Here is a 24,134-nt window from a genome sequence, read left to right on the forward strand (position 1 = left end):
ACTTTTTGAATTTGTATATTTTTGTATTTTCTTTTATTTATATTGGAATTACGTTATCGTTTAATTTACAAATTTTTATGCAAGATACAAACTGTTTTCTTTTGTTTTTTCTTTAATATGTTACCGTCGACTGTTCGCTTTCGTTGGCGCGATGACTTAAACAAAATACTCTTCAACATCTTGTAAACGTGTAGACTAAAAGAAACGACTACTAAACTTAAATCTTATGTATAAATACAAATTTGCTTATTTTCTTGTTGGTTTTACTTAAAAGGTGGCCTTATTTAGCTGCTTTCAAACAATTAACGTCTTTTACTCGGTGTGCTTGCTGCTCTTGTGCTTGGTGGCCTTCTTTGTATTTGTATTCTATGTTATTTTAGAATGATGTTGGTGCTGCTGGAGTGAGGGTCGTGTGGGATGGATGGTAGGAGGTTGTGTGGAACTTAAACAAAATGCGACTGACTGACAGGTCCACTAATGTTGCTGTTGTTATTATTGTGATGACTGCTGTGCTAAAGATCGAATTGCTTATTCGCTCTCATCTTCGTCATCGTCATCGGACTCGTCTTTCTTGCTCTTTTTCGCCGCCTTTTTCGCGGGCTTTGCGCGTTTCTTGGCACCGTTGGCAGTAGCGCCGCCACCGCCGCCGCCGTTAGCTTCGTAGTCCTTGACAGCGCGATCGTAATCATCCTTAGCCTTAGCAGCCTTTGCCTCCCACTCCTGCATGTATAAAAAGATGGTAATTAGTATAAGCAACATATTTATGAATCTGTTTTTTAACTTACGCTCTTGTCCTTCATGCCTCTCCATAATTCACCACCGCGCTTGGCCACCTCGGTGACTTTGATGCCGGGATTTTCGCGTTTGATTTGTTCGCGGGCACTGTTCAGCCAGATCATGTATGCAGATAGAGGACGTTTTGGTTTGTCGGCCATTTTATTGTAGTCTGTTTTGCTTTTTGTGTAATAGAGTATTCAAATGTAGCTTCAAGCTGCAAAGAAATAGAATGTATTCATTAGTTATTAAACAATTAACAAAAACTACCACTGCATACGATATGCTCGCTCGCACACACACACACACACGCGCAAGCAGCAATGGCCGTCAAGAGGGATGGCAATACACGCGCTCTATGGCATCAACGCAAGAGAAAAGCGCGCGCGCGCGTCTTTTTGAGTTGCAGCAACAATTCAAAAGAGCGCGCGCAACGGCTAAACATTTATATGAATAATTAATTGCACTAATAATGCGAATTAACAAAATATTTAAATGCAAAATTACAGCATTTTTAAGCATTAGCAGCCATTTTTTCTTTGCTCTCAGTATAGCGAGTGCGAACGACCGAAATGGCAACACTTTTTTCTGTATGTAGTACTGTGGCCCGCCTTTGCGTGGTACAGCAAGCGAGCAAAGGCAAGCGTCATAGTCATATGTGTATGCGACGCTTTTTCTTTTCACTGGCAATGAAAAAAATTGAAATTTCAATGAAAATGCTTTAAAACATTGTATTTTCTGGTTAAAAACACGCGGTTTCTAAAGTTAAATTGCTTAAAACCACACCAAACGCTAAAATAAAGAGTTACTCGATTCGCGTTTCCACTTTTAGCTGTTTTCTTGTGCATTTAACAATTTTTCTTTATTTTATGTATTGTTCTAACAAAATATAAATGTTGCTGCACTGTTTAATTATTTATTCTTCCATTTATATCACAACTTAATTATTTTTTTCTACTTTTGAGTACCATTTGCTTGCGAAAACGAACCTTTCTTTCTGCTGGGCTGACTTCAACTGTACTTGGATGGAAGCAAAGGCAAAAAACCAAAGGCAAAGACTCCAAACCAAGAGCGGTTGCTTTAAACTGCTCAGGGGAAGTGAGCGAAACGGTTATTCGTTTAACAGAGAGAGAGCAGAGATAAATTACCGGCTGAGAGCAGAAGAGCTAAGTAAAAACAAACACAAATGTGAAAACAAAGTGAAATTGGAAAACAGTCAAAAAAGGCGCGCATTTTGTGCATGCTATCACTAAACAAATTGGCCGTCAAAAATTTATATGAAAAAATTTATTAAAACTTTAACTTGAGACTTTGTTCAGCCATTTTCGCCCAATAACGCTTACTCAGCGAGTAAAGAGCACTCGGCAACTTTGCACTCAGCGTTTGTAGGTACAGCAGCGTTGAGCTCATACAGCACAGAGCTGCGAAAATTTCTCACTTTACAAATGTGGCCCTTTTATTGAAATAACTTTATCATCACTACACTTTTAAAAATCAAGAAAACCTTGTTTTAATCTTTTTCAACTTAAAATAATATTTTTATATATGTATTTATGTTTTATAAGGCACAACTTTTATAAACGACGATGAACCAACCTTTTTCTTGTGTTGCTTGAATTTAACTGTAAAGACTCGAAGCCAACGACTATAAGGAAACCTAGCAGCTGGCAGAGGCGGTTGATCTCTCAGCGCAGGGGATGAACGCGTGACGCAGAATGCTCTCAGACGTGTCACGATGTGTTTAAATGTTGTAAATATTCATCCATTAAATATGTACTTCATTTTGTAATGGTACGAAAGTTAATAATAATAGATTTTGCAAGTTTAGTAAGAATTTTTTTAAATTCAATTGGCTTTTATATGAATAGTAATGTAAACGACTCACGTCTTGTTGTCATATTTAGCAAATGAGCACAGCCGGCAAATTATCTGAGAGAGCGCACAGATAAATGTGAAAAGAGAGACAAAAGCAGAAACGGCGCTAAAAGTCATATAAAAACAAAAATTTCGCTAATAAAACGCTATACTACTGAAATGTAAATAAAATATATAGCGCCAACAAGAGATGCATTAAAAAAATAATGCAAAAATTAACAATTAATCAATTGGTTGAGAAATTTATCTGCATTTGGGGGCGCTTCATCTTTTCATATACACGGTTACACACTAAGAAATTATACGAGAACAAAGCAGTTCTCTCTTCACTGGTACATACAAAACGAGCCAAATTTGTTAATTTGTGACTAACTTTGACAAAGGAAAAAGTGTATTTTGAATAAAAACAGATATGCACATTTATTTAAAATAAGTAGGCATTTTCAAATTATTATTAAGTAAGTTATTACTTTACTTATTAAAATGGTTTTGTATGGTATGCATGTACATGTTTTTCTTGCTGAGTGCCTCTATGCATAATGTAGCAATGAGCTTTTTGTCAGGCTTTTGTCGAAGAGTGTAAAAACGAGGTTGACTAGCAACAGCTGACGTCACATCTCATATGGCATTTTTTAAACAAACTAAAATTGTGCAATATAGTATATAATTTTTTGCACTAGAGTATTTGTCAGTAAACATCAATTAGAATAAATCTCAAACACAATAATACATAAAATGGTGTTTACATAAAACGGCAATAGGTCCCACTTAAGGTTAGATGGCAAAGATTTGGTGGCCAGTTACCACCGATACAGCATTCTAAGCAATTTCCCGCCATAAACGCATGAAGAGCTCTGTACCAAAGTGATGCCTAGGGGGGTAAGTAACTGCCGTCTACACAAAAGGTTACTGTCACGCGCTGTTTGAAATTCACAAAGAGCAAGAGGAATAACAGGCAGCATGGTAAGCCGGAGTTCTTTGAAATTGTTTTTAAGAAATATGCAATATGTGTGTATGCATTTATCCATGTAACAAAAAAAGAAAAGGCATGTGTGGGTAATATGTCTTTAGAATGGCCTAAAATTTTGCTTGATCAGTGTTGCGCTTCGTATACTTTTTACTAAATACAGCGATTACAATTCTCCGTAGTTTTTAACTGAGCTCTCGCTTCTGCTTCTGACGAGAGCACGCATACGCATGCATACTTACAAGTAGCAGAAGCAGTAGAACAAAAAACAAACAAGATTTTTTTTAGCATGATTTTCTAGCATAAAGCAAAAACTAGAAGTAGCAAAAGCAAAAAATATATAGCAATAAAAGAAAGAAGCAAATTTCTAGTTAGCATTCATTGTTTAATCATGGAATAACGACGGTTTCGTAAATTGTTACATAGTATTTTAAAAAAAGGATTAATAGCAGTTGCATAAGATATGTTTGGAAAACTAATGCAAAAAGCTAACACTATTTAGAATAAAAAGTTTGAAACTACTTGAAAAAAGCTGGCAACACTAATTAACAACTAAGTGTTAAATTGCTCCTTTTTTAGATAAACGATTAGAAATTTAACGAGGACATAACTAAATCACGTGATCTGCTTGCTTTGTAATCAATATTCATTAATTTAACGCCAGACGCACTTGTGCTTTGAATTCTATCTGTTCGCAGCAAACGAGAATGTCGACGAATAGCCAACCAAAAGCGACAAGCGATGAGCACGACGCCACGTCAGTTTTGAGCAAACACTTCGAGCGTACGGTTGCTCAACGGATTTTGTTTTTTCTCCTATTTCTCTCTTCCAACAGCTGTTATGGCAAGTGAATTGAGGACGCCTTTTCGCTTTACGAACGAACGTCTCTTAAAGTTTGTGGAGCTTTATAGTCGTGAGCCGTGCTTATGGAACCGTCGCCCGTATATATCAGGTGCACGTAATTCGGCGTATAAGCGACTACAAGCAGGCATAAATGACAATGCGGAGCCGAATGAGATCCCACTGACACTTGAGAGTATCAAGGTAAAGATCAAGAACTTGCGCACAAGTTATCATCAGGAATTAAAAAAGATGGCAGCTAATTCGAAATATACTCCAAGGGCAATTTGGTTTGCGCCATTTAATAAGTTTTTGGCACCGGTTCTCAATGAGGTAATTGAAAAGCTCAATCCCTTTTGACAGCTGATGCTTTCACTTTTTTTTTTTGTTGATCAGCAGAGAACAAATGGCAGTAGTATTCTAGACACTCCGGAACCTCCGCCATTAAAGCGACTGCAAATCAAACTGACACGCTTGAAGACTTGCAAGGCGTTCATACCTAGAGTTAAAATGGAGTTAGAGCCCGATGAACAGGTTGTCATACCAAAATCTGTGCTTCCACTAAATCGAGCATCTCCTCCACCGTTAAGTCGTATCTTACCACCACCCTCTCCGATTCCCGATCCAACGCAACCGTCGGATACTAATGCAGCTTCAACTAATACTTCACAGAATCTTCCTATATTGCCGAATATGATTTTGAGCGAAGATGAATTTACATTTTTCGGACTGAGTGTAGCAGCACAGTTGCGTTCCATGCCTCTCACGAATGCTATGATTATGCAGTCCAAAATCCAAACCATGCTATCGACAGAGCGATGTCGCATTGGTGGAATCCCAGCTGCGATTGAATGAGGCTTTTTTCATGTGATAGTCAAGAACATATTTTAAGGACTGTGGTAATTTATACTAAGAATTCGTTGTTGAAAAAACAATTTTTTTTTTATCCATATTCACATACATATGTATTTAAGAAGAGGCGAAATTGAAAAGCTCGCTTATTACTAATCGTATAAATAATTACATTCGTAAAAATACGAACAAATTCTGAAAATGTGCTTTTATTATTAAAGTATTCAGCTATATGCAAATGTATGTAAGTTATTCCTGGTGTTATATGTCGTTGCCCTGTGCTAACAGTCGGGTTCACTTCAAAGCAGGTTCTACTGTGTGTACGTGTGAGTGAGAATTTGATATTGATATTTTGTGAGCAATTATCACATAAACAAAGCAAGCTCTACTGTACTACGAATATTTTTGTGAAGAGCAAGTAAACAACAGTCGCTATCACAGAGAGGAAAGAGAATAAAGCGTATATGTGTGGGTGAGTAATATTAGCTGAGTTCAATTTATGTCCCATAAATATTTATACATACATACATATGTAGCAACAAATGTAACTTGAATTTGTTTGAAAGACAAGTTGCCTTTTTGGCATTTTCAGTAAAGTCCGTGAGAATTGCAAATACCCTACGCTATATATATATATATAAGTGCTAAAAATCTCAAAGTCAGCAAAAGAGAGAAAACTTTGAAACCGGACGAAAACAACAACAGCATATCGTTCATATACAAACTGCTGACTATGTTGTTGCTCTGGCTTATTTGTTTTCATTCTGTTTTTTTTTTATAAGGATCACATGCTTATCACGTCAGTTGAAAATACGCTACAGTAAGTCATTAAAGCTTCGAAAGTCGATTCGGCTTGCAGTTAATCTAATCTAAACTATATTAGTCAGATCAACTAACTTCGCTTGCACTCATACATACATATGTATGCATAAATTAAACGAATTTCTGCATATCTGTGAACATTCTCACTTTCGCGCCCGCACTTTCGCCCACAACAATAGGAGGCATATGAAATGTATTTAAGATACTGAACTTGGCCTTTGAAAGACTCAATGGGGCACGCTCTCGTGTGGGTCCAATCGGGCTGACTCTCTCTCTCTCTTTGGTTCTGTGTCTGTCTGGCAGACTGTCTGGCACACGATGCAACGTCACAGCTAGCGGATGCCCTTGCCATCACCTTCCCCCGACCTCCCAGCACACCACCCAACGCATTCGCAGATTGTTTGTTAGCACACTTTTCCCCCTGCCCACTCCCACTCTCTTGCGTGCTCTCCCCCACACACACACACACACTGGCACAGCATGCGAATGCATCATCAGCTGTTCGTGTCGAAGCAAGCGCCAATACAGCCGCGACTAAAGGCTACCACGAAGACTCAGTATCAGAGATTCAGAGCCAGAACGTAACGCATTACCAGACAACAATAACACAAATTGTGCTTCACATGCTTCAGCCTCAGGTGGTCGACTCTTTACCTGTGCTCATAATCGTATTTTTGCTTTATTTTTGTTTTCAATAAATAATTTACTGATAACACAACGCTACGCGGTTCAACGTGTTCATCTATAATTTGTTTAAATGATCATAGCATACATTGGTGTAGTGTTTATTAGTTGGCTGCGTTGGGGAGTGATTAGATTTTAGTAACTGAATTGTTTTAATATAACATCAATTAACTGCAAATGATTGCAATAAACTTTTGCATAGAAACTCTGCAGCTGCATTTCATTATCCTGGCTCAGCTTTAAATGCTTGTATATTTGTAGTTGTAATGTAACGTAACGGTAAACTGTAAAAATTACATTGCATCCATATGGCAAGCATATTGGTTAAAGTGGCGACGACGACAAGAAGACGCCACAGTCATAATAACAACAACAACAACAACAGCAGCAGCAGCAGCAAATGTAATGACAACGACAACAAGTGCCCAAGTCTCTCATGCTCTTTGACCAAACTCCTCGTCGGGCTCGAAATCCTGCTGTGAATGCTCAAGTAAAGTATATTTATCCCTATGCGCATGTGTGTGTGTGTTCGTGTGTGTGTTTGTATATGAGATTCACTCACTCAGCAAGTCATCCAGTTCTAAAAAGGGACCAACAGTCACACACACACACAAACACACACTTATGCATATGCACACATACTTATGGCAAAAACCAAGTACCACGCATAAATGCAACTAAGCCTGGCAAACTATGCCGTCCGTTTCTCAACGTTTCCAGCTCAGGCAAAGGGAAAGGCAACGGCAACCCAATGCAGCATAGCAAAGCCAAGTGGCCACCCCAGATTTTGATAGTTGCTATGACAACGACATTTTCTATACGCTTTAATCCTTAATGAGCAGCTGGAGTAATTTAAAAGAGAAACTTACACTGCAAGGACAAAACTGTAAAAGAAGATAATATTGCAAGGTCCTTTGGGTATATTTACTAAAATCATTGAAATGCGTAACTATGCTATAATTTTTTTTAACTGATGAACTTGAAAGCCAACTGCAACTTTTTGTTAGCGCATTTGCTGTTCTTTTTAATTTTGTTTCTATTTATTCTTAGCATATTATGCTTCATACATTGTGCCTACCAGTTTGCAGTTTGTCTCTATGCTCGCACTCATGCAGGCAGAAAGGACACAAATACTTGCATACGCATACAGGCTTACACACACACATATACACAACAGGCTCGTTATATTCACATCCTGTCGAGTAGAGCCGTTCGGTTCGTTAGTTCCTTCGTTCGTAGCCGTAGCCGTAGCTATGCTGTTGCCTGGTTTGCATACATTGTCGGTATATATACATATACTATATACATATATATTCCCGTTCACGCAGCCGACAATAGCTACCACCACCAGTCAACGAGGCAACTGTGCAGCCATCAGGCGCGCTACTCTTACCTCAGTAGTCTGCAGCAGCAGCAACAGCAGCAGCACCAGCAGCAGCGACAGTCGCAGCAGAAGCAACAACATCAACAACCCGATGCCCGCCTTCCTCCCTTGCGCCCAACAACCACCCACTGCCAACCAACGGACCGTTAGCTCGAGTACGGGGTTCAGTTACTAGTATATGCATGGGTATATATATAAAGCTGCAATGAGACGACAAACAAGCAGAATAATCGACATCGACCCACTGCACTGTGGGCCTCGCTCTATACAAAAGTTTCGTGCTGATGTTTGGGCATTCGAATTTCTGCTACCAGGCTACAGTGAACTGAAAGCTCTTTATTCCACTTGAAAATTAAAATGGATAGACAGAGCAACTATGTTATGTTAACTATGTTAAAAAAATGTTTAAAAATTGTGGAATATTTAAAATTCTATCTCCTTACTCGTGTATAAAATATTAACTACCTAATTGTTTTCTCAAATCTGAAATTTCAAAGATACTTATCTTAAAATCTTAAATTGCACAAGGGTTTTGATTTAAAATCAAAGTTAGGAATACATCAGTATAAATCTTAATTTATAAGTTTAGTAGAGTAGATGCTGTTTCTGTTTCTGAGCCCGCTTTAATTAGAGCTTCAATGGCAGCCACCAGAGTGTTTGGAACGACTTCATTGTATTCCCCGATATTCGCAGTTCCCAATCGTTTAACGTTTTGGTTGCATTAGCGTCTAGTCCAATGCCCGACCCATGTACCCTACACTGCGCTGAGCTTATCGATTTTTGCAGCGCGACTGTCACGTCACACTGGGGGCCCGTTTTGGAGCTGTGAACTGTTTTCTGCTTTCTGTTTGTTCGCTCAGATACAGATACATACAAGCGCCAACTGGCAACGCCAACGACACGTACGAATACATCGCAGTCGCCGTCATCATGCCCTTCCGCCCCCACGCTCTCCGCTCTCACTCTTTCTCTCTTGTCGGCCTAATACCGGGCTGCCTATTTGACTCGTTTGCTCGTTGGCTTCGTACACTCGCAGCAGAGCGAGATACTTGTACTACAGTCAGACAACCATACTAAAGCCCAAAATGATCGGCATAGGTCGAATTCGGTAGTGCACTACACTTAATATATTGTATGTGAAATATTAATATATTTTTCAACTAGAAATGGAACTTTTGAACATTATGCTCGACTTTGCAACATTTAACAATTGATTTAATTGTAGAACTGCTATTATATGAAAGTTTTTAAAAATTATTATTTGAATACAGTAAACAAATAAATATTTTTGAAATTATTTTCTTCTACAATAAATTCGATTTGTATTTTAAAACATATGCAAATGTCTTTGAACATAAACATAATGTTCTTTTCAATTTTTAATATATTTTTCTCAATACAATTTCAGTTTTACTCGAATTTTAAGTCTATTCTTTGAAATTTTGTGATCTTGCTGTATACAATTGTAAACTTCTTTGCAATATTAAAAACTATATTGAGACTTGGTAATTTTTTTTAATATTAAAATGGATTTGTTTTGAACTGTTGTCACAGGGTAAGCCAAAGCAAACCAGCCATAATCAGCAGGCAGGCGGCCATATTCAGTGCCTGTGCTGGGCACCCCCCTCTCTCTTCTCTGATAATTCCCGTTGCCCCGCTGGCGTCCATGTAATGCGACTGCTGTTGCTGCTGCTGCTGCTTGTTTCTGCTGCCGTGTGTTCATATAACGAAAATTTTTGTTCAGCTACTCACACAGACACGCACACTCACACACACACATACAGGCACACTGATAGCGTGGGCCAGTACCAGAGCCAGATACACACGTACACACGTATACGTGTAACTGAGTGCATGCGACTGTGTGTGTGCCTCTGAGTTGGCTCTGCTTGCGCACATAGAGAGACCCACTGAGGCCAGGGCAGCAACGAGCCAACGCCAACGAAATATACCGAACAAACGAATGAACGTTCATACAAGCGTGCACACATACATTCGTAATGGCTGCACAGATACATGCAAAAGATACAGATACAGATACATTTTCACTGCCTGCGTTTGCGTCGTACTCATGTACTGGTGGCTTGCCTCTGGCTGGCTGGCTTGCTTGCTTGCTGGCTGGCTGGCTGGCATTCATTCTGTGTATTTGATATTCCACTGAAGGCAAAAGCTGTACGCTGAACAAACCAGAGACCGAGGCAGCTTGCTTGTGAGTTTTTAGTAGAAGAAAATTTATAAAGTGAACAAACAACAAGCAGCAAGCAGCAGCAGCAGCACCAGCAGCAAGCACCAAGCAAAGGCAGCGCTCTATACAGCTAAATACAGTGCACAAAATATTGAAGAGGCCTGCAATTAAATTGTAAATTACGCGACATTTTCATACGGGTGAGTGAAAAGTGTTCCACTATGATTGATTTCCCATTCTTTTAACTAAATAAATTGATCAAAATGCGACGCCATTGCGCTCATTTATTATATAAATTTTGCAATATAAAACTAAACGACCCAATTTCTTTTCGTTGACGCGTTGTCGACGACGTCGTTGTCGTCTGTATGGTTTGGCCTGGCCTGGGCCTTAATGCTATCATCATCAAGCGCAAAGCGCAAAAGGTGGTCGACTTTAACTCTAACTCTAACGTGTCTTTTGTTAAATTAGTGATCGAATTATTAAACAAATACGCTTTATATTGTATACAGTGCGACTCTACATTCACAGTTAGCCACATTTTAGCTAGAATTTTGCTCTATTCGCGTTGAATTTCGTTGTGTGAACGTTGCTGTCGTTGTCGCTCATTTTGTTGTTGTTGCCCTATTGAATTGAAATTTTTGAATGGCGCGCGCGCTAAATTGACGGTTATTTTTTGAAAATATCTCTCTGCCAATACTTATTGCTGATTATTCAATAGAATTCGTATAATTTGGCAACGATTTCATGCAAAGCATAAACAAACATTAATTTAAGACATGATTGTTTTTGAATTTCTTTCTTCAATTGTTGTTTGTCTTAATTTTACACAATTAATTTGTGTATTGTTTAATAAGTGTTGTAAAACAGTCGTTATTGTTGCTTTTGTAAATTATAGTTATGGCCAGCGGGGGCAGCGCAGTCAAGACTGATATTTGTTGTAGTTTTAAGCGCGTGAGGGGGGACTGGTGGGAGTCATTTTTGGTTATATGTGACGACGTCTACATTGGATGAGTTGTAAGGTGGGGAAACGGTCGGGAGGGGCAGAGCTTATAGAGCGGCGGCGGGGGGTAGACACACTGCCATCAAATGCTATTGCTACTGGCATTTCGTTCTCATAGAGCTCATTCGCTCCACGCTTTTTATAAGCAGCCAGCGCGTACAGTCGCGTCAAAAATAGTTGAACATGCGCGCTCTTACAAGCAGCGACAGAGCACAACAGCGCGCACAGTGGGTAAAAGTGTGAAATTTGTGGCACAACAACATTTGAAATGCTCATGTAACTTTCTAATTACTTGCTATAAAAAATATAATATTTGCTCAAAAGTTATGTTTTTAAACTGTTAGTGCGCTTGAGACAAAACGCCCATTCTCACTGATAATAATTGTTCTCACTGCTCTCCCAATATTCAGCGACTGCAGTGTACATGCGCTTGTTAAATTCCATAGACACAACAGTGTGCGCATTGTTTGGCCACCACTGTAGCAGCACGAACAGCACAAAAACGCAAATTATATTTTTCCCATACACACACGCACTCTGCTGCTTCTCTACTCAATATACAGCAGCTGTGCGCACGCAATTTGCCACCACTGTTTCAGTTTCAGCCACTGCATACTATACTGCTGTCCGTCTGTTTAACGCACTCTTCTCTCTCCGCACACCAGCCCGCCCGCCCGCCATCCACAACATTATCGTCGACGCTCTATGTTGGTTGGCTGGCCTGGCTGGCTGGCTGTTTGACTCTCAGATACAGATACTTTTGCTGCCTGCCTGTACTGCGCTATTTGATGGTCTCGCTGTTCACTCGTTCGTTTCGTTTGCTTGTTCGGTTTTGCTTTTGCTTGCCTGCTTGCTTGGTACAGCTGCTTCAGTTGAATTTCAGTTCAGTTTTCTATAGACGCTCGCAGTACATTTTGTTCAGCGTTGTTCAGTAGTACCAGTGCCAGTGCCAGTGCGAAGCAAAGTTTTTAGACCGAGCCGGGCCAAGAGTGAAGTAAACAGCCAGAACACACACACACACATACACTTACGGTAACAACAGTCGCAGCTAAAAACAAAGTACGTACGTTGATATCTGAAATACGAGTATTTTTCATTAGTTGCTGTTGCTGGTGGGGCAATCATTTATACACTGGCGTTTAGTTGTTGGCCCATGGGCGGCAAATTTACAGTGGTTGTCACATTCGATGAGCACATGTGTAACCTTATTTTGGTTAATTATTTATTAACTGCCGGCCAGGGCAAGTTTCTGTCCAATTTATTAGAGAGAGAGAGAGGATTTGGCGCTATCTAGCGTTTCATTTATGTGTATGATTGACAAGTGAATCGGTGTATTGAACAGCAATTACAATTAGTTAAAGTTAATGATATTTTAATTTTGAACAAAGCGTGCATGAATAGAAAATGAAACGTTTATTGCAATTGTGTGATAATTTTATTAAGCATTTCATGTTTATTATATTAATGATATTTTTGTTCATTAATGATACAGTCTACTGTAGTTTCAATAGTCCATTGCTAAATGCATTTAACTGCAGCTCACTGCGTGTGCTTTGCATTTGATTTTCGATTTCACTCATTGTTACCAAGCCAAGTCCGCTCCTAGCCGCCCACCTGTCGACAGCTGTGGCGCGCCTCTAAGTAGCAGTATGTTTTAGCCAGGCTTTTTGGCTGATGATGATGCGCCTTCTACAGGGTCAGCTGGTGACGTTTCCTAGTTATATTCCCAACGGTTGCACATTGCTAGTTTCCCATGTTTATTTAACTTGAACAGCTGCGTGCGCAAAATTGGCTGGCGCACAATATTCTACCAGAGACATCTAAATGCATGTAGGCATGCATTAATATAATTGTATACAGGGTGTTCGTTCATCACTTAGGCTTAAGCACGCGCTAGCTAAACTAAAATGCTAAAATTTCAATAAATGCTGTTTGAATTTGCTGCTCAAATGCAATTTATTTAGTTGCATTAACTCAAACTTTTCATCTCACAGCCAACACCCTGTATGTAAGTTTAATTTTTAGTCTTTGACCGTGAAGTGTGGTTAGCAAATTAAGTGACTGCTTAACAGGGTTGTTATATGTACTACATATTTGATAGTAGAATTATAGCGATAAGATGTCTTGAATAACATATTTTATTTATTTTGTGGTTGATGCTTTAAACATAAATTTGCTATAAATTAAATCTAAAAACTTTTAAACTAGTTTAAATTACTATTCACATTTATTATCACATTGTATAAGGTTATAAGCATATTATTTATCACATTTTATTTATTGAATTGCTGACACAAGCTCTGTCAGGTCAAAATATTTACAATCATGCTTCCTAAATAAGTTTGTCTACACTTTGTTATTGTCATTTACGCGTAGTCTCGTGCTTTTCCGCGTTTTGTTCTCCTATTCTTTTGCTGTTTTGCGCACATTTCTGCTTATGCACTCGTATCGTGAGCACTCAAACGCAAACTAAAATGGCGCCAAAACTTTTGACACATCACCTGCATTATAAAAAAAAAAAACAACAACAAAAAATATACTACACGTATAGAGAGCCCAAGCGCGAGAAAAAGAGCAGAGACGAGCGCTATTCAAGTGGGCGCGTGCCGTATTTACAGTTAGATGTATAAAGCTTGTTCGCGCTTTTTTCTTTCTCGCGTTCTATAGAAACGAACTTTGCCATCTGCAAGCTGTGGCTGCTCATTCTGATAATTGCTTTGATTCGATATCGAATTCGCGCTCGAAAAGCTCAATGGCGACAGATCGAGAGCTTTCTGCTCTCATGCTTATTATTGCTGCTGGTTGCCCTTGTTATTGTTTATTGCTGTTTGGTGTTGCTGTCGCCGCTTGTCACTTGATGATCAGCGGCTGTCAACTGACTTATGGTTTCATACATTTCATTTCGTTGTTGTTTTGTGTCAAATTCTCTTGTAAGATAATCGTAAAGATTGTGTTAAAATACAAACGTACATAGAGCATATAGTTTATATGTATGTTCTATCAAAATGCTGTGCCTATTGTTGCTGCCATGACTGTACTGTACGTACACTCAACAAAAAAGTTGTGTAAGCAGCGTCAAGCACTTGAAAGTCACCACTGTGCGTACGTGCGCTCTTTGGCCTGCACACAGCTATAGAGATACATATAACGGTTGTTTGTGCCTTGTCGACATCCACTGCGCAAATCCCTGTAAAAGTATCTACCCTAAAATGCTGTCACTGCGCACAAGGCAAAGCAAAAATTTTCGCATTTTGGCTTCGCTTTGCTTTTGGGTGGTTTTACACGCAGAGCCAACAACAGCAGTAGCAGCAGCAGCAACCACTGCGCTGCAGCAGAGCTGTCGACGTCAACGGCAGCCGTTGTCGGCATTAAAAATGCTATAAACACACACACACACACACACACAATCAGTATTACGTACATATAATACATAGGAGCAGATAAGCAGCGGCAGAGACAGCAAACAGAAATTTTATGCCTCTCTGTATAATTTGTGATGTGTGTGTTGTTGTTGTTGTTGTTGTTTCTCCATTCAGCAATTTCACATTTCATCTATTTTGACTTTGAGAGCTGCTGGCAGCGACGCGACGCTTCAGTTGGGCTGCAGTTCGGCTAGGCTAGGATCAAGCCTGCCATTTAATATCATTTTGTTGTTGTTGTTGTTGTCCTTCCATTGTATACAGCTAGCTACATATCTATTATGTATGACAGCCATACGTTGCGTATGCGTAATATACAGCTCAAAAAGTGCAAGAGCTAAAAGTACAGTCAGTCTGTGTAAAAATGTATTTTAATCAATTATGGCATTAACTTGCACTTATTATTTAAGCATAATTTTGCAAAAAGCTTTATAACAATTAAAGCTGCTGACGCAAATCATAACTCAGACGCAGCTGCTGCCTAGTTACCTACTTGTACATTTAATAACAATTGGCAGCACACACACACATTCTGCTATAACTGATGCAAACGCATCGGGGCACCAACTCTTTGGTAGACAAAATGGTTTTCGCTTTCGATTTTATAGGTGGCTGACTATAATACAAAAGGCACCCTAGCGCAAGCTTCTGCGTGTGTGTGTGTGTGTGTCTTTGTGTGCGTGCGTATGCATATATGTATAAACAAGTCCAACATGTGTCAGGCTCGTCCGTGAAGTCTTCTGGTGCTCACTTGCTGCAGTCAGAACGCAAAGCCGTGAAGCTGTTGTCGCTGTATCGCTTTTGTTGTTTTTGGCTGTGTGTGCATCACGTGTTGCTGCCTCATGCGGCATTGTTGACGACACCATTGCGTGTTTATTTATGTGTGGGTGGGCTGGCTGTCCGTGCATCTGTGGGCGTAACAATTGCTGCACGCGTTCGACTAGCAACAATTTTGTCACCGTGGCTACGTTGCTGACGTCGTAACTCTCGCACACACACACACACAGACACAGCTTCTGCTCTGGCTGGCCCAGAGCCTGGACTTGTCTTTGTGATTGATATGATGTTAGGCCTGCCACACAAGTCGTTGCACTGACCTCTCGCTCTCACTCTCTCTCAGTCTCTGTCTCTGCCTCGCTGACAGTCGCTCGTTTGGAGTGTCAAACAGTCAGCCGTGTGGTTTGGTAACCCAATTGCTCTAGAGGAGCCTTGTCAGCAATGTTGTTAACGTGCGAGTCTTTCGTTTTTGTTGTTTGACGCGCTGTTTGTCAGCATCGCTCTTAGTATTTGGGTCAAGTGCATGTGTGGCAAGGTAGCTTAAATTTGCATAACGTATACGCACTGTTAGAGTTTCGCATTAGACAGCAGTTTGTTAATTCAATTTGCAAGCTGTCATTATTTTGTCAAAGTTCAAAGAACACATAAGCCAGTTGCATTTAACTATGTACACACACACACACATGCACACATGCGTATATATATAAATTTGGAGTGCATTGCACTGATTTTACATAGCCTTATGTACAGGTGTTGCAAGTAAATGATGAGTAGAGCAAACGTTGCTTATTTGTAGGCCATATACATACACACACACACACACACATGTACACAGAGCATATAACAAATACATTGTACATAAAATCAGGGACTTATGTGCATGTAAAAATCCTTGTATATGCTGCAATTGTGTACAGTTGCCCTCACAATATGCGCGAATATTTAATTATGTGCGAGCACGTGTATATAATGAAGTGCAATTATTGAATATTGAATAAGGCACAAATTATTGTTAAAAGAATTGCTGTCATGACATTAACATTTAATTGCATAAAATTAACGAGCAGAAAAATTGCAAGCGGTTGACTTTTTAATGCACTTTGACTAGCGAATTCAAATAAATAAAGAAATTTTAAAACCAACTGTATCTCAGTTTGACTTGCTGCTTACAACATTTTACTAAGTTTTTCTTTTTGTCTCTTTTATTTCTTACAGTTAGTTGTGAGCTAACCAATCTTAAAGCAGCAAAGCTTAATCTAAACACATAAAGAGCAAAGATGGCAGGAGAACGCCCGAAGCGTCCGTTATCAGCATACATGCTGTGGCTGAATGAGACCCGCGAACAGATCAAGAAGGACAATCCCGGCAGCAAGGTCACAGATATTGCCAAGCGTGGCGGTGAGCTGTGGCGCGGCCTTAAAGACAAAACTGTAAGTCATAGTTTCGATTTTGTTTTATACATTTTTAACATTTTTTTTGTTTTGCTCTACTAGGAATGGGAACAGAAAGCCATCAAAATGAAGGAGGAGTACAATAAGGCAGTGAAAGAGTATGAGGCAAATGGTGGCACTGACTCTGGTGCGCCCAAGAAGCGAAAGAAGATTGCCGCCAAGCCCGCCAAGAAGGCTAAGAAGAAAGAGTCGTCCGAGGAGGATGAGGAGGATGAGAGCGAGTAAACAAAATTAACAAAATAAAAACAAAAAACAAATCTAAAGCAAATGCAGCGGCAACGTTTGCATCAGTTTTAAAATACATTTTACTAATGTAATTTTTTAAGTGACATAAAACAAATGCAAAACAAAAAAATATGTAAAAGAAAAATACAAAAAACAAAAAAAATGAAAACCTTAAACCTTTAAATATGCACTAAAACAAAAAAAACACAACAAACCACAACCATACAAAATAAGTTACAAATTAATTTCCAGTCAAGAAAACATAAAAACAAAATAAGAAAAAAAACAAACAAAAACTAGCAACTGTTTCTCTTTAGGTTTTTACGTACATATATATGTAATTACTTACCATATATATACGTATATATGTTTATGTCATTCGTCGATCGTTGTTCTTACATATTCCTCATACGCCAAGTGGGCAGCTTCACTTGGCTTCACACCATTCACTTGATCAGTAGCATGAGGTTATTCTAACTATTATTTTTAATAATTCATCAAATATTTTTGGAAACAAATGTTGCTTCGCTGCATCTAATGTAAATGTTTATGCATAGCGTTTCACAGTTTGTAAAATAAATGCGTCGATACGCATTTAAGATCCAAAGAATAGAGTTCTTCTGGATGGCGTTCAACGTTAATTTCATTCGTCCTTTTAGCAGACGTTTCTCACTTAATAAACATACAAATTACAAAGTTTAAATCAACAATCCAAGAAGTTATATATACATTTTAATATATACTTAAGTATATATACATATGATTATGTAATTTAAAAAACAAAACAAATCCAACAAATATTACAAGTATGTAATTGTAAATGTAGAGCTGAACGGAATATTATTTAAAAATATATAAATAAAAAACATTTAAAAAACAACAACAACTATTCAAACTATTTGATTTATCTAAAGTTATGATTCAGCTGAGCTATGTAAATTTAAATTTAAATTTAATGTTAATTAACAGCGCTACACAAGTCGACAAAGCAGTGCAACGATATACATTTTATATATAAACTGATTCGTTGCACTGAGGCTGGGAACAATTTGTAATCAATTTTACATAAAATATATATACGTATGTTTATAGTAGATTTCAGAAATTATACATATATTGTATATAAGATAATATACGATGCACATTGAGCGCTCTCTCAGCAACAAAGCAATGAAGTTGTTGCTGTCCCGCAGCACAAAGATCAGAGAGATCGAGTGAAGGATTCTAACTAGAATACTCTATATAATGATACAATAATATTATTCTACCATGCTCTATATTATTTGAGAAGAAGCAGCAGAGGCTGTAAGCCTCTTACTGAAGTTATTGCTCTCTCGCAGCACAAAGATCAGAGAAATTGAGCGAAGGATTCTCACTAGAATACTCTATATTATTTGATAAGAAGCAGCAGAGGCTGTAAGTCCGACATGCAAGGCAGGAGGGGCCACACTTGATGGTTAGTTGTGTATGAACTATTGACCAGAATATAATACTTACGATCGATTTTGATAAGCGGTGGCTTATATAACTTTTAAAAGTTCAATCTTTATGCTCAATATGTTAAGCTAATTTTATATGGAAATTTAAATTTAATTTAATTCAAAATAGATACATTTTGACGATTATAAATATATAATTATAACTTTAATTTGAATCTTGATTAGCAGCATCAGCGCAGATGTTCCATAAATGGCCAGCGCGCTGCCTACAGTGCATATAACTTGGCAAGTTTGTTTAACTGTGTAGCAAACAATAGAAAAAATCTAAGATTATTTAAATCTAACGCAATGCGAGAATATTGATGATCTGACGGCGAGTATACAGGCTACCGAATGGTGCATACCGAAACGGAGGAGCAGGAGCCCGATGTGGAGCTGTTAAGCACGCGTATGCGCGAAAGAGTCGTGGCTCAATATAATTGTGAGTGAATCTTAAATTTGAATTTGAATCACAGTGAAATAAACGATAAATGTTGTTCAACACTGTTATTGGGCGGCATATTTGAAATGAGATAAGATTGTAAATATATATTTCCTATAAGATTTTCGATATAAATTGATTTGATAGTTGCATTGACGCTTTAAATTTAAATGACTTTAATGTTTTCAATTTATTTGGTTATTAACTAACCGAGTACTCATCATTTTCTATTGGCATTGGCTCATGCTCATGCCTTTACCACATTTTGCCAAACCGTTTGACTGAATGTCTCACTCAGTCAGTCAGAATTTTAAGTGAGTGTACCCGCTTTGGCTGTATTTATGCTCATGCAGACCTCTAGTATATATATACATATACATAATTACCCTAATACAAACACGCAAGAAAAGCAAAATTTAGCCTACAGTATTTGAAAAATGTCATTGCATTTTTCTACAATTTATTTACTAAGCTCGATTCAAACAACCACTTAAAAAAATTACTGGAACTAGTGACAATATATATATCCTCTATTATCTTAGTTCAAATATGCCGCCCAATAACAGTGTTGAACAATATTCTATTCGTTATAAAAACTGTGGAAAACATGGAAAATTTATGGCACAAAATGCAACTGAGGGTGGCTCGGGGAAAAATCAATAATGTGCGAAACATATGGCTAGTTGATAAGACTGATTGGATAACGGCGCAATAGCATAGTGCATTAAGCATACGCCGCGTGTGCGACAAAGAAAATAAACTTTTAACATTAATTGCAGGTAAACACGACAAAAATTAGCAGCTGAACGACCCTGAACTTTGAACTGACAGTGAACTTAGGCACGAAAGTCAACAAGGACAACAGCAACAACAATATGGCCAGCATGGGCCGCTTTGGCAAGGTAAGTGGAGTAATTAGAAACAACTTGCTGCTTGATTAGTGTTCGAATTAGTAGTAGTATCTATTTTTGAAGTACATTTTTATAATTGTTATGCGATTGAATCAACATATTTATGCTAAATAAGTTAAGCTATGACTGTGTCTGCTTGGCTGGTTGAACGTCCTTCGAGACACGCGTTTCAAACTCATTACTGATGGCCGATAGCGCTGATGTCCACTCAGCTTTTTTGACTGCCGTCTGCTGTCTGCACTCGCCAGTCTGATGAATGAGCCACTTGGGGGTGGGGGGGCGTGTGTCTGGGGTTCGATTAAAGCGATTGAGAGAGTGTTTTGTGTGCGGGTGCTGGCGTCGCAATTAGCATGCGATGCACAGTTGTTTAATTTTGTTGTTGTTGCTATTTTATGGCACTTGCGTGCCTGGCTGGCTGGTTCGCCTTGTGCGCTCCGCTAGAGAAACAAGTCGCGCTGATAGTCTCATTCACAATTTACAGCTGAGCCAGCGCAGTGCGGAACTCGAGGCGGAGGCGAGTGCAGCGCTATTGAAGTCATCACCCAACATATTAGAGAACTTTGCCTACGACGAGTATCAGGCATTGGCACACGCCCAGCTCAAGCGCATGGCCACTGCACCACCACCAGAGCCGCCCAAGCGGTCGACCTCGCCACGTTTCTGCGAAACGCTGGAGCGTCATGCATTCATGCGAAATGTCATCAACACACAGCCGGAGCCGCAGCGACGCTACTCGACGCCTGGCGAGAAGGAGGCGCACGTGCGCCGCAGCTTGGAGGAAATCAGCAAGGACATCAAAGAGATTGAGCAGTTCGTTAGCGCCACAGAGCAGCTGCTGCAGCAGGAGCGCGAGCAGGAGCGTCTGCAGCTGGAGCAACGCAAGCGCGACAAGGAAAACAAGACGCCCAGTCCGCCCAAGCGCATTAGCTACAAGATCAATGCCTACAAGGCGCCGCAGCGCCGTCAGCGTCCAAACAGTCCACGCTTCTATCACTCGCGTCTCTACTTTCGCAACGGACGCATTGGCTGCGTCGATGCCGAGCGCAATGGCCAGGCGAGCAATATCGAAAGCACACACGCTCTGGTTAAGCATATACTGCAGCATGAGAAGCCGCTGGTGAGTCCGGACAGCGTGCGGCGCGTGCTGCAGCCGCAGTATATGGAGCTGACGCCGCTGCCTGGTGCCATTGAAGAGCCGCCGCAAACTGTGCCTGATCCCATTGCAGCTCTGCGTGCGGCAGAGCTAGTGGCGGCCACAGGACGCGTGCTCATAGAGCCCACGACGACAGCAGCACTGGATGAGGGTGATGCTAGCTCGCAGCCGCTGGAGGATGAGGATGAACAGGATGTGCAGATTTGCTACAACGAATCGCCAGAGCTGCAGAATGAGGATCACAATGTGCGCACCACGCGCAGCTCTTCGCTGAATGAAAGCGAAATTGTCGCCGTTGTCGAGGCTGAGCCATGTCATCGTCCCAGCAGCGCTGGCAGCCTGGACTCGCAGGGTCAGCAGTTTCTGCGTGATCAGGTGCGTCATTTGGTGCGTCGCTTCACCGCACGCGCCAACAAAGTCAAGTCACGCATTGAGCTGCCGCCCACACCCTCGTCCAGTAATGCAAGCTCACCCACACCGCCGGGCAGCGCAGCCCAGCCGGGTCTGCATGCCAGCACTAAGAGTTTGCATCCCTCGCCGGAGCACAAGGTGCGTCTGGTGCCTGCTGGGCAGTCACCGCATCGTGGTCGTCTCTTTGAGGCCGACACGCCACGCTCAAATGTCTGGCTCTGCTCGAGTCTGTGTGGTGCCAACAACGATGAGCGCACGCTGGATCCGCAGGGCAAGATCTATATATCCTGGCTTTGCGTTGTGTCCTTGTCGTTTCTCTACAATGCGTGGGTCATACCCTTGCGTGCTTCGTTTCCGTTTCAGACCAAGGAGAATACAAACATTTGGCTCGCCTGCGACTTCTGTGCGGACATCATTTATCTGCTGGATGTGGTTTTCTTCAAGCATCGGGTCATGTATCTCTTTGAGGGCTTTTGGGTGAAGAATAAAAACCTAACGAGAAAAAATTATATGCGCAAATTGCAGTTCAGGGTGAGTGTGGCTTAAACATAAATAATTCTTAATCTTAATATGAATTAACTTTAACAGCTGGACCTCTTGGCTTTGCTACCCTTGGAGCTATTCTATCTTAAATATGGCACTGGCGCTGTTTGGTTGCGTTTCCCACGTTTCTTTAAGATACAAAGCTTCTGGGAAGTGTTTCGTCTGCTAGATCGCGTCATCTCCTCGCCACACTTTGTAAGCATTTGCTGCATATCTAAATTATAAATTATTGTTAATTAGTGTTGCTTTATTCTAGGTACGTGTGGCTAAGACTCTAACCTATATGCTGTATATGATTCACATTACCGCCGCCTTGTATTATGCCTATAGCGATTATCAGGGCTTGGGCAAGAACCGTTGGGTATTCAGTGGCAAGGGACATCCGTATGTGAGATGCTTTGCCTTTGCCACCAAGACAGCGACATCTATTGGCAAAAATCCCAAGCCGGAGCGACAGGGCGAATATGTTTTCATGACTGTAGCTTGGCTCATGGGCGTATTTGTGTTTGCTCTGCTAATTGGTCAGATACGCGACATTATCTCAACGGCTACGCGCAATAGGCACGAGTATAGACAGCTGGAGGATGAAACCTTGGAGTATATGCGACGTTTGAATCTATCGCAGGAGGTGCAGTCGCGTGTCAAGATGTGGTTTCAGTTCACCTGGGAGCAACAACGCACTTTGGGTTAGCAGTTTGAATAGCAGCATTTTTGTGTTTGCTAATATTTATTCTGCTTTTAGATGAGTCCAATATTTTGGATGCGCTGCCCATCAATCTAAAGACAGACATTGCCATATCGGTGCACATACAAACCTTGTCCAAGGTGCAACTTTTTGCGGATTGCGAGGAAGCGCTGCTGCGTGATTTGGTGCTGAAGCTACGCGCAGTTACTTTTCTGCCTGGAGACTTTGTCTGCCGCAAGGGTGAAGTGGGACGTGAAATGTATATTGTAAAGCTTGGACAGGTGCAGGTCATGGGCGCTAGCGATGTGGTGCTGGCCACACTTACCGAGGGCTCTGTCTTTGGTGAAATCAGTCTGCTGGGCATTAATGGCGCCGATCGTCGCACGGCTGATGTGCGCTCCAGAGGTTATTCGAATTTGTTTGTGCTGTCCAAGTCGGATCTGAATGAGGTTATTGCCTACTATCCCAATGCACAGGCCATACTTAAGAAGCGTGCACGCCAACTTATGCGCAAGAATGCAGCGCGTGAGCGCGAGGAGGAGGAACGTGAGCGCGCACGCAGCGCTTTGCAGGCAGATGTGGTCATTGGTAATCCCAAGACACCAGAGACGCCACCAAAGCTGCTGCAGACCGTTATACAAGCGCTGCCGTTTGAATCGCCCGCCGTTGTGCTTATTACGCGCGGCTCGAAGCGCGTGCGGCGCAAGCGTCACTCGCTGCAAATGGAGACAATTGTGGAGCCCAAGCTGGATGTGGCTGGCGAGGCAGAGGGCAAACAGTTGGGCGGCAATAGAGATCGGGATAGCTTCATTATGAAGCCAGGACGCGGCTCGCCTGACCTGCTGTCCTCGATTCAACAGGAGCTCAAAACAAAGCACAAGTTTATAAATCTGACTGATTCGGAGAAGGCATTGATCATCACACAGTCGGCCAACAATTCCATGGAATGCGTGCAGGAAGATTTATAAGGCACTTACTTATACTATACTATAAATATACGTGTTAATAATAGCTTTGTGCAAACCCATTGTCTAACAATAAACTATATGCATATGTATTAAATACTAGTTAATAAAACATTGCGTTATGTAATCGCTGCTTTAACTTTTGAGTTTAGCTCAGTGTTTTTAACCAAATTCCAGCTTCCATTTAACGAGTTACAGTTTCAATTTGTCTATCTTTTAAATTTTAACAAAAACAAACGCACTGCAGTTCTATTTTTTACATAAGTTTTTTGTAATTTATAATTCTGA

At 40.4% G+C, this 24,134-nt stretch overlaps 5 protein-coding genes across 8 annotated transcripts; 4 read left to right on the top strand and 1 right to left on the bottom strand.

Annotated features, from left to right (window-relative positions):
- Positions 1–58: 58 nt before the first annotated feature.
- Positions 59–2,390, bottom strand: LOC108596401 (high mobility group protein D). 2 transcript variants are annotated; one of them, XM_017982086.1, is made up of 3 exons: positions 2,371–2,390; positions 786–991; positions 59–720 (listed from the first exon to the last, which is right to left on the bottom strand). In XM_017982086.1, exons 2-3 carry the CDS (start codon positions 933–935, stop codon positions 529–531), a joined length of 342 nt encoding a protein of 113 aa, XP_017837575.1. In that variant the 5' UTR covers positions 936–991; positions 2,371–2,390; the 3' UTR covers positions 59–528. The 2 variants fall into 2 exon arrangements, with proteins under 2 accessions (XP_017837575.1, XP_017837574.1); XM_017982085.1 differs by lacking the exon at positions 2,371–2,390 and adding an exon at positions 1,764–1,844.
- Positions 2,391–4,342: 1,952 nt separating this feature from the next.
- Positions 4,343–5,447, top strand: LOC108596397. Of its 2 annotated transcripts, none has more exons than XM_017982080.1 (3): positions 4,343–4,373; positions 4,452–4,789; positions 4,853–5,447. In XM_017982080.1, exons 1-3 carry the CDS (start codon positions 4,358–4,360, stop codon positions 5,309–5,311), a joined length of 813 nt encoding a protein of 270 aa, XP_017837569.1. In that variant the 5' UTR covers positions 4,343–4,357; the 3' UTR covers positions 5,312–5,447. The 2 variants fall into 2 exon arrangements, with proteins under 2 accessions (XP_017837569.1, XP_017837570.1); XM_017982081.1 differs by having other exon boundaries at positions 4,856–5,447.
- Positions 5,448–7,887: 2,440 nt separating this feature from the next.
- On the top strand, positions 7,888–8,508 carry LOC108596400 (putative uncharacterized protein DDB_G0291608). The gene is made up of 2 exons (XM_017982083.1): positions 7,888–8,080; positions 8,143–8,508. The coding sequence occupies exons 1-2, from the start codon at positions 7,912–7,914 to the stop codon at positions 8,346–8,348; spliced, it is 375 nt and encodes a 124-aa protein (XP_017837572.1). The 5' UTR covers positions 7,888–7,911; the 3' UTR covers positions 8,349–8,508.
- A 1,838-nt stretch (positions 8,509–10,346) lies between these two features.
- On the top strand, positions 10,347–17,273 carry LOC108596402 (high mobility group protein Z). Of its 2 annotated transcripts, none has more exons than XM_017982088.1 (3): positions 10,347–10,583; positions 16,798–17,012; positions 17,076–17,273. In XM_017982088.1, the coding sequence occupies exons 2-3, from the start codon at positions 16,860–16,862 to the stop codon at positions 17,256–17,258; spliced, it is 336 nt and encodes a 111-aa protein (XP_017837577.1). In that variant the 5' UTR covers positions 10,347–10,583; positions 16,798–16,859; the 3' UTR covers positions 17,259–17,273. The 2 variants fall into 2 exon arrangements, with proteins under 2 accessions (XP_017837577.1, XP_017837576.1); XM_017982087.2 differs by lacking the exon at positions 10,347–10,583 and adding an exon at positions 12,279–12,445.
- Positions 17,274–19,887: 2,614 nt separating this feature from the next.
- On the top strand, positions 19,888–23,982 carry LOC108596386 (cyclic nucleotide-gated cation channel beta-3). The gene is made up of 5 exons (XM_017982057.1): positions 19,888–20,080; positions 20,571–22,184; positions 22,242–22,391; positions 22,453–22,882; positions 22,939–23,982. The coding sequence occupies exons 1-5, from the start codon at positions 20,054–20,056 to the stop codon at positions 23,847–23,849; spliced, it is 3,132 nt and encodes a 1,043-aa protein (XP_017837546.1). The 5' UTR covers positions 19,888–20,053; the 3' UTR covers positions 23,850–23,982.
- Positions 23,983–24,134: the final 152 nt, after the last annotated feature.

This window comes from Drosophila busckii, chromosome 2R (assembly GCF_011750605.1).
Source record: "Drosophila busckii strain San Diego stock center, stock number 13000-0081.31 chromosome 2R, ASM1175060v1, whole genome shotgun sequence".
Taxonomy (NCBI): Eukaryota; Metazoa; Arthropoda; class Insecta; order Diptera; family Drosophilidae; genus Drosophila; species Drosophila busckii.

Coding starts and splice junctions, on each gene's coding strand:
- LOC108596401 (XM_017982086.1), bottom strand. CDS start 935: ATGGCCGACAAACCAAAACGTCCTCTATCTGCATACATGATCTGGCTG. Junction 721..785: donor GAGGCATGAAGGACAAGAGC/GTAAGTTAAAAA, acceptor TTATACATGCAG/GAGTGGGAGGCAAAGGCTGC.
- LOC108596397 (XM_017982080.1), top strand. Junction 4,790..4,852: donor TGGCACCGGTTCTCAATGAG/GTAATTGAAAAG, acceptor TTTGTTGATCAG/CAGAGAACAAATGGCAGTAG.
- LOC108596400 (XM_017982083.1), top strand. CDS start 7,912: ATGCTCGCACTCATGCAGGCAGAAAGGACACAAATACTTGCATACGCA. Junction 8,081..8,142: donor CGTAGCTATGCTGTTGCCTG/GTTTGCATACAT, acceptor CCGTTCACGCAG/CCGACAATAGCTACCACCAC.
- LOC108596402 (XM_017982088.1), top strand. CDS start 16,860: ATGGCAGGAGAACGCCCGAAGCGTCCGTTATCAGCATACATGCTGTGG. Junction 17,013..17,075: donor GCGGCCTTAAAGACAAAACT/GTAAGTCATAGT, acceptor TTGCTCTACTAG/GAATGGGAACAGAAAGCCAT.
- LOC108596386 (XM_017982057.1), top strand. CDS start 20,054: ATGGCCAGCATGGGCCGCTTTGGCAAG. Junction 22,392..22,452: donor TCATCTCCTCGCCACACTTT/GTAAGCATTTGC, acceptor GCTTTATTCTAG/GTACGTGTGGCTAAGACTCT. Junction 22,883..22,938: donor GGAGCAACAACGCACTTTGG/GTTAGCAGTTTG, acceptor TTCTGCTTTTAG/ATGAGTCCAATATTTTGGAT.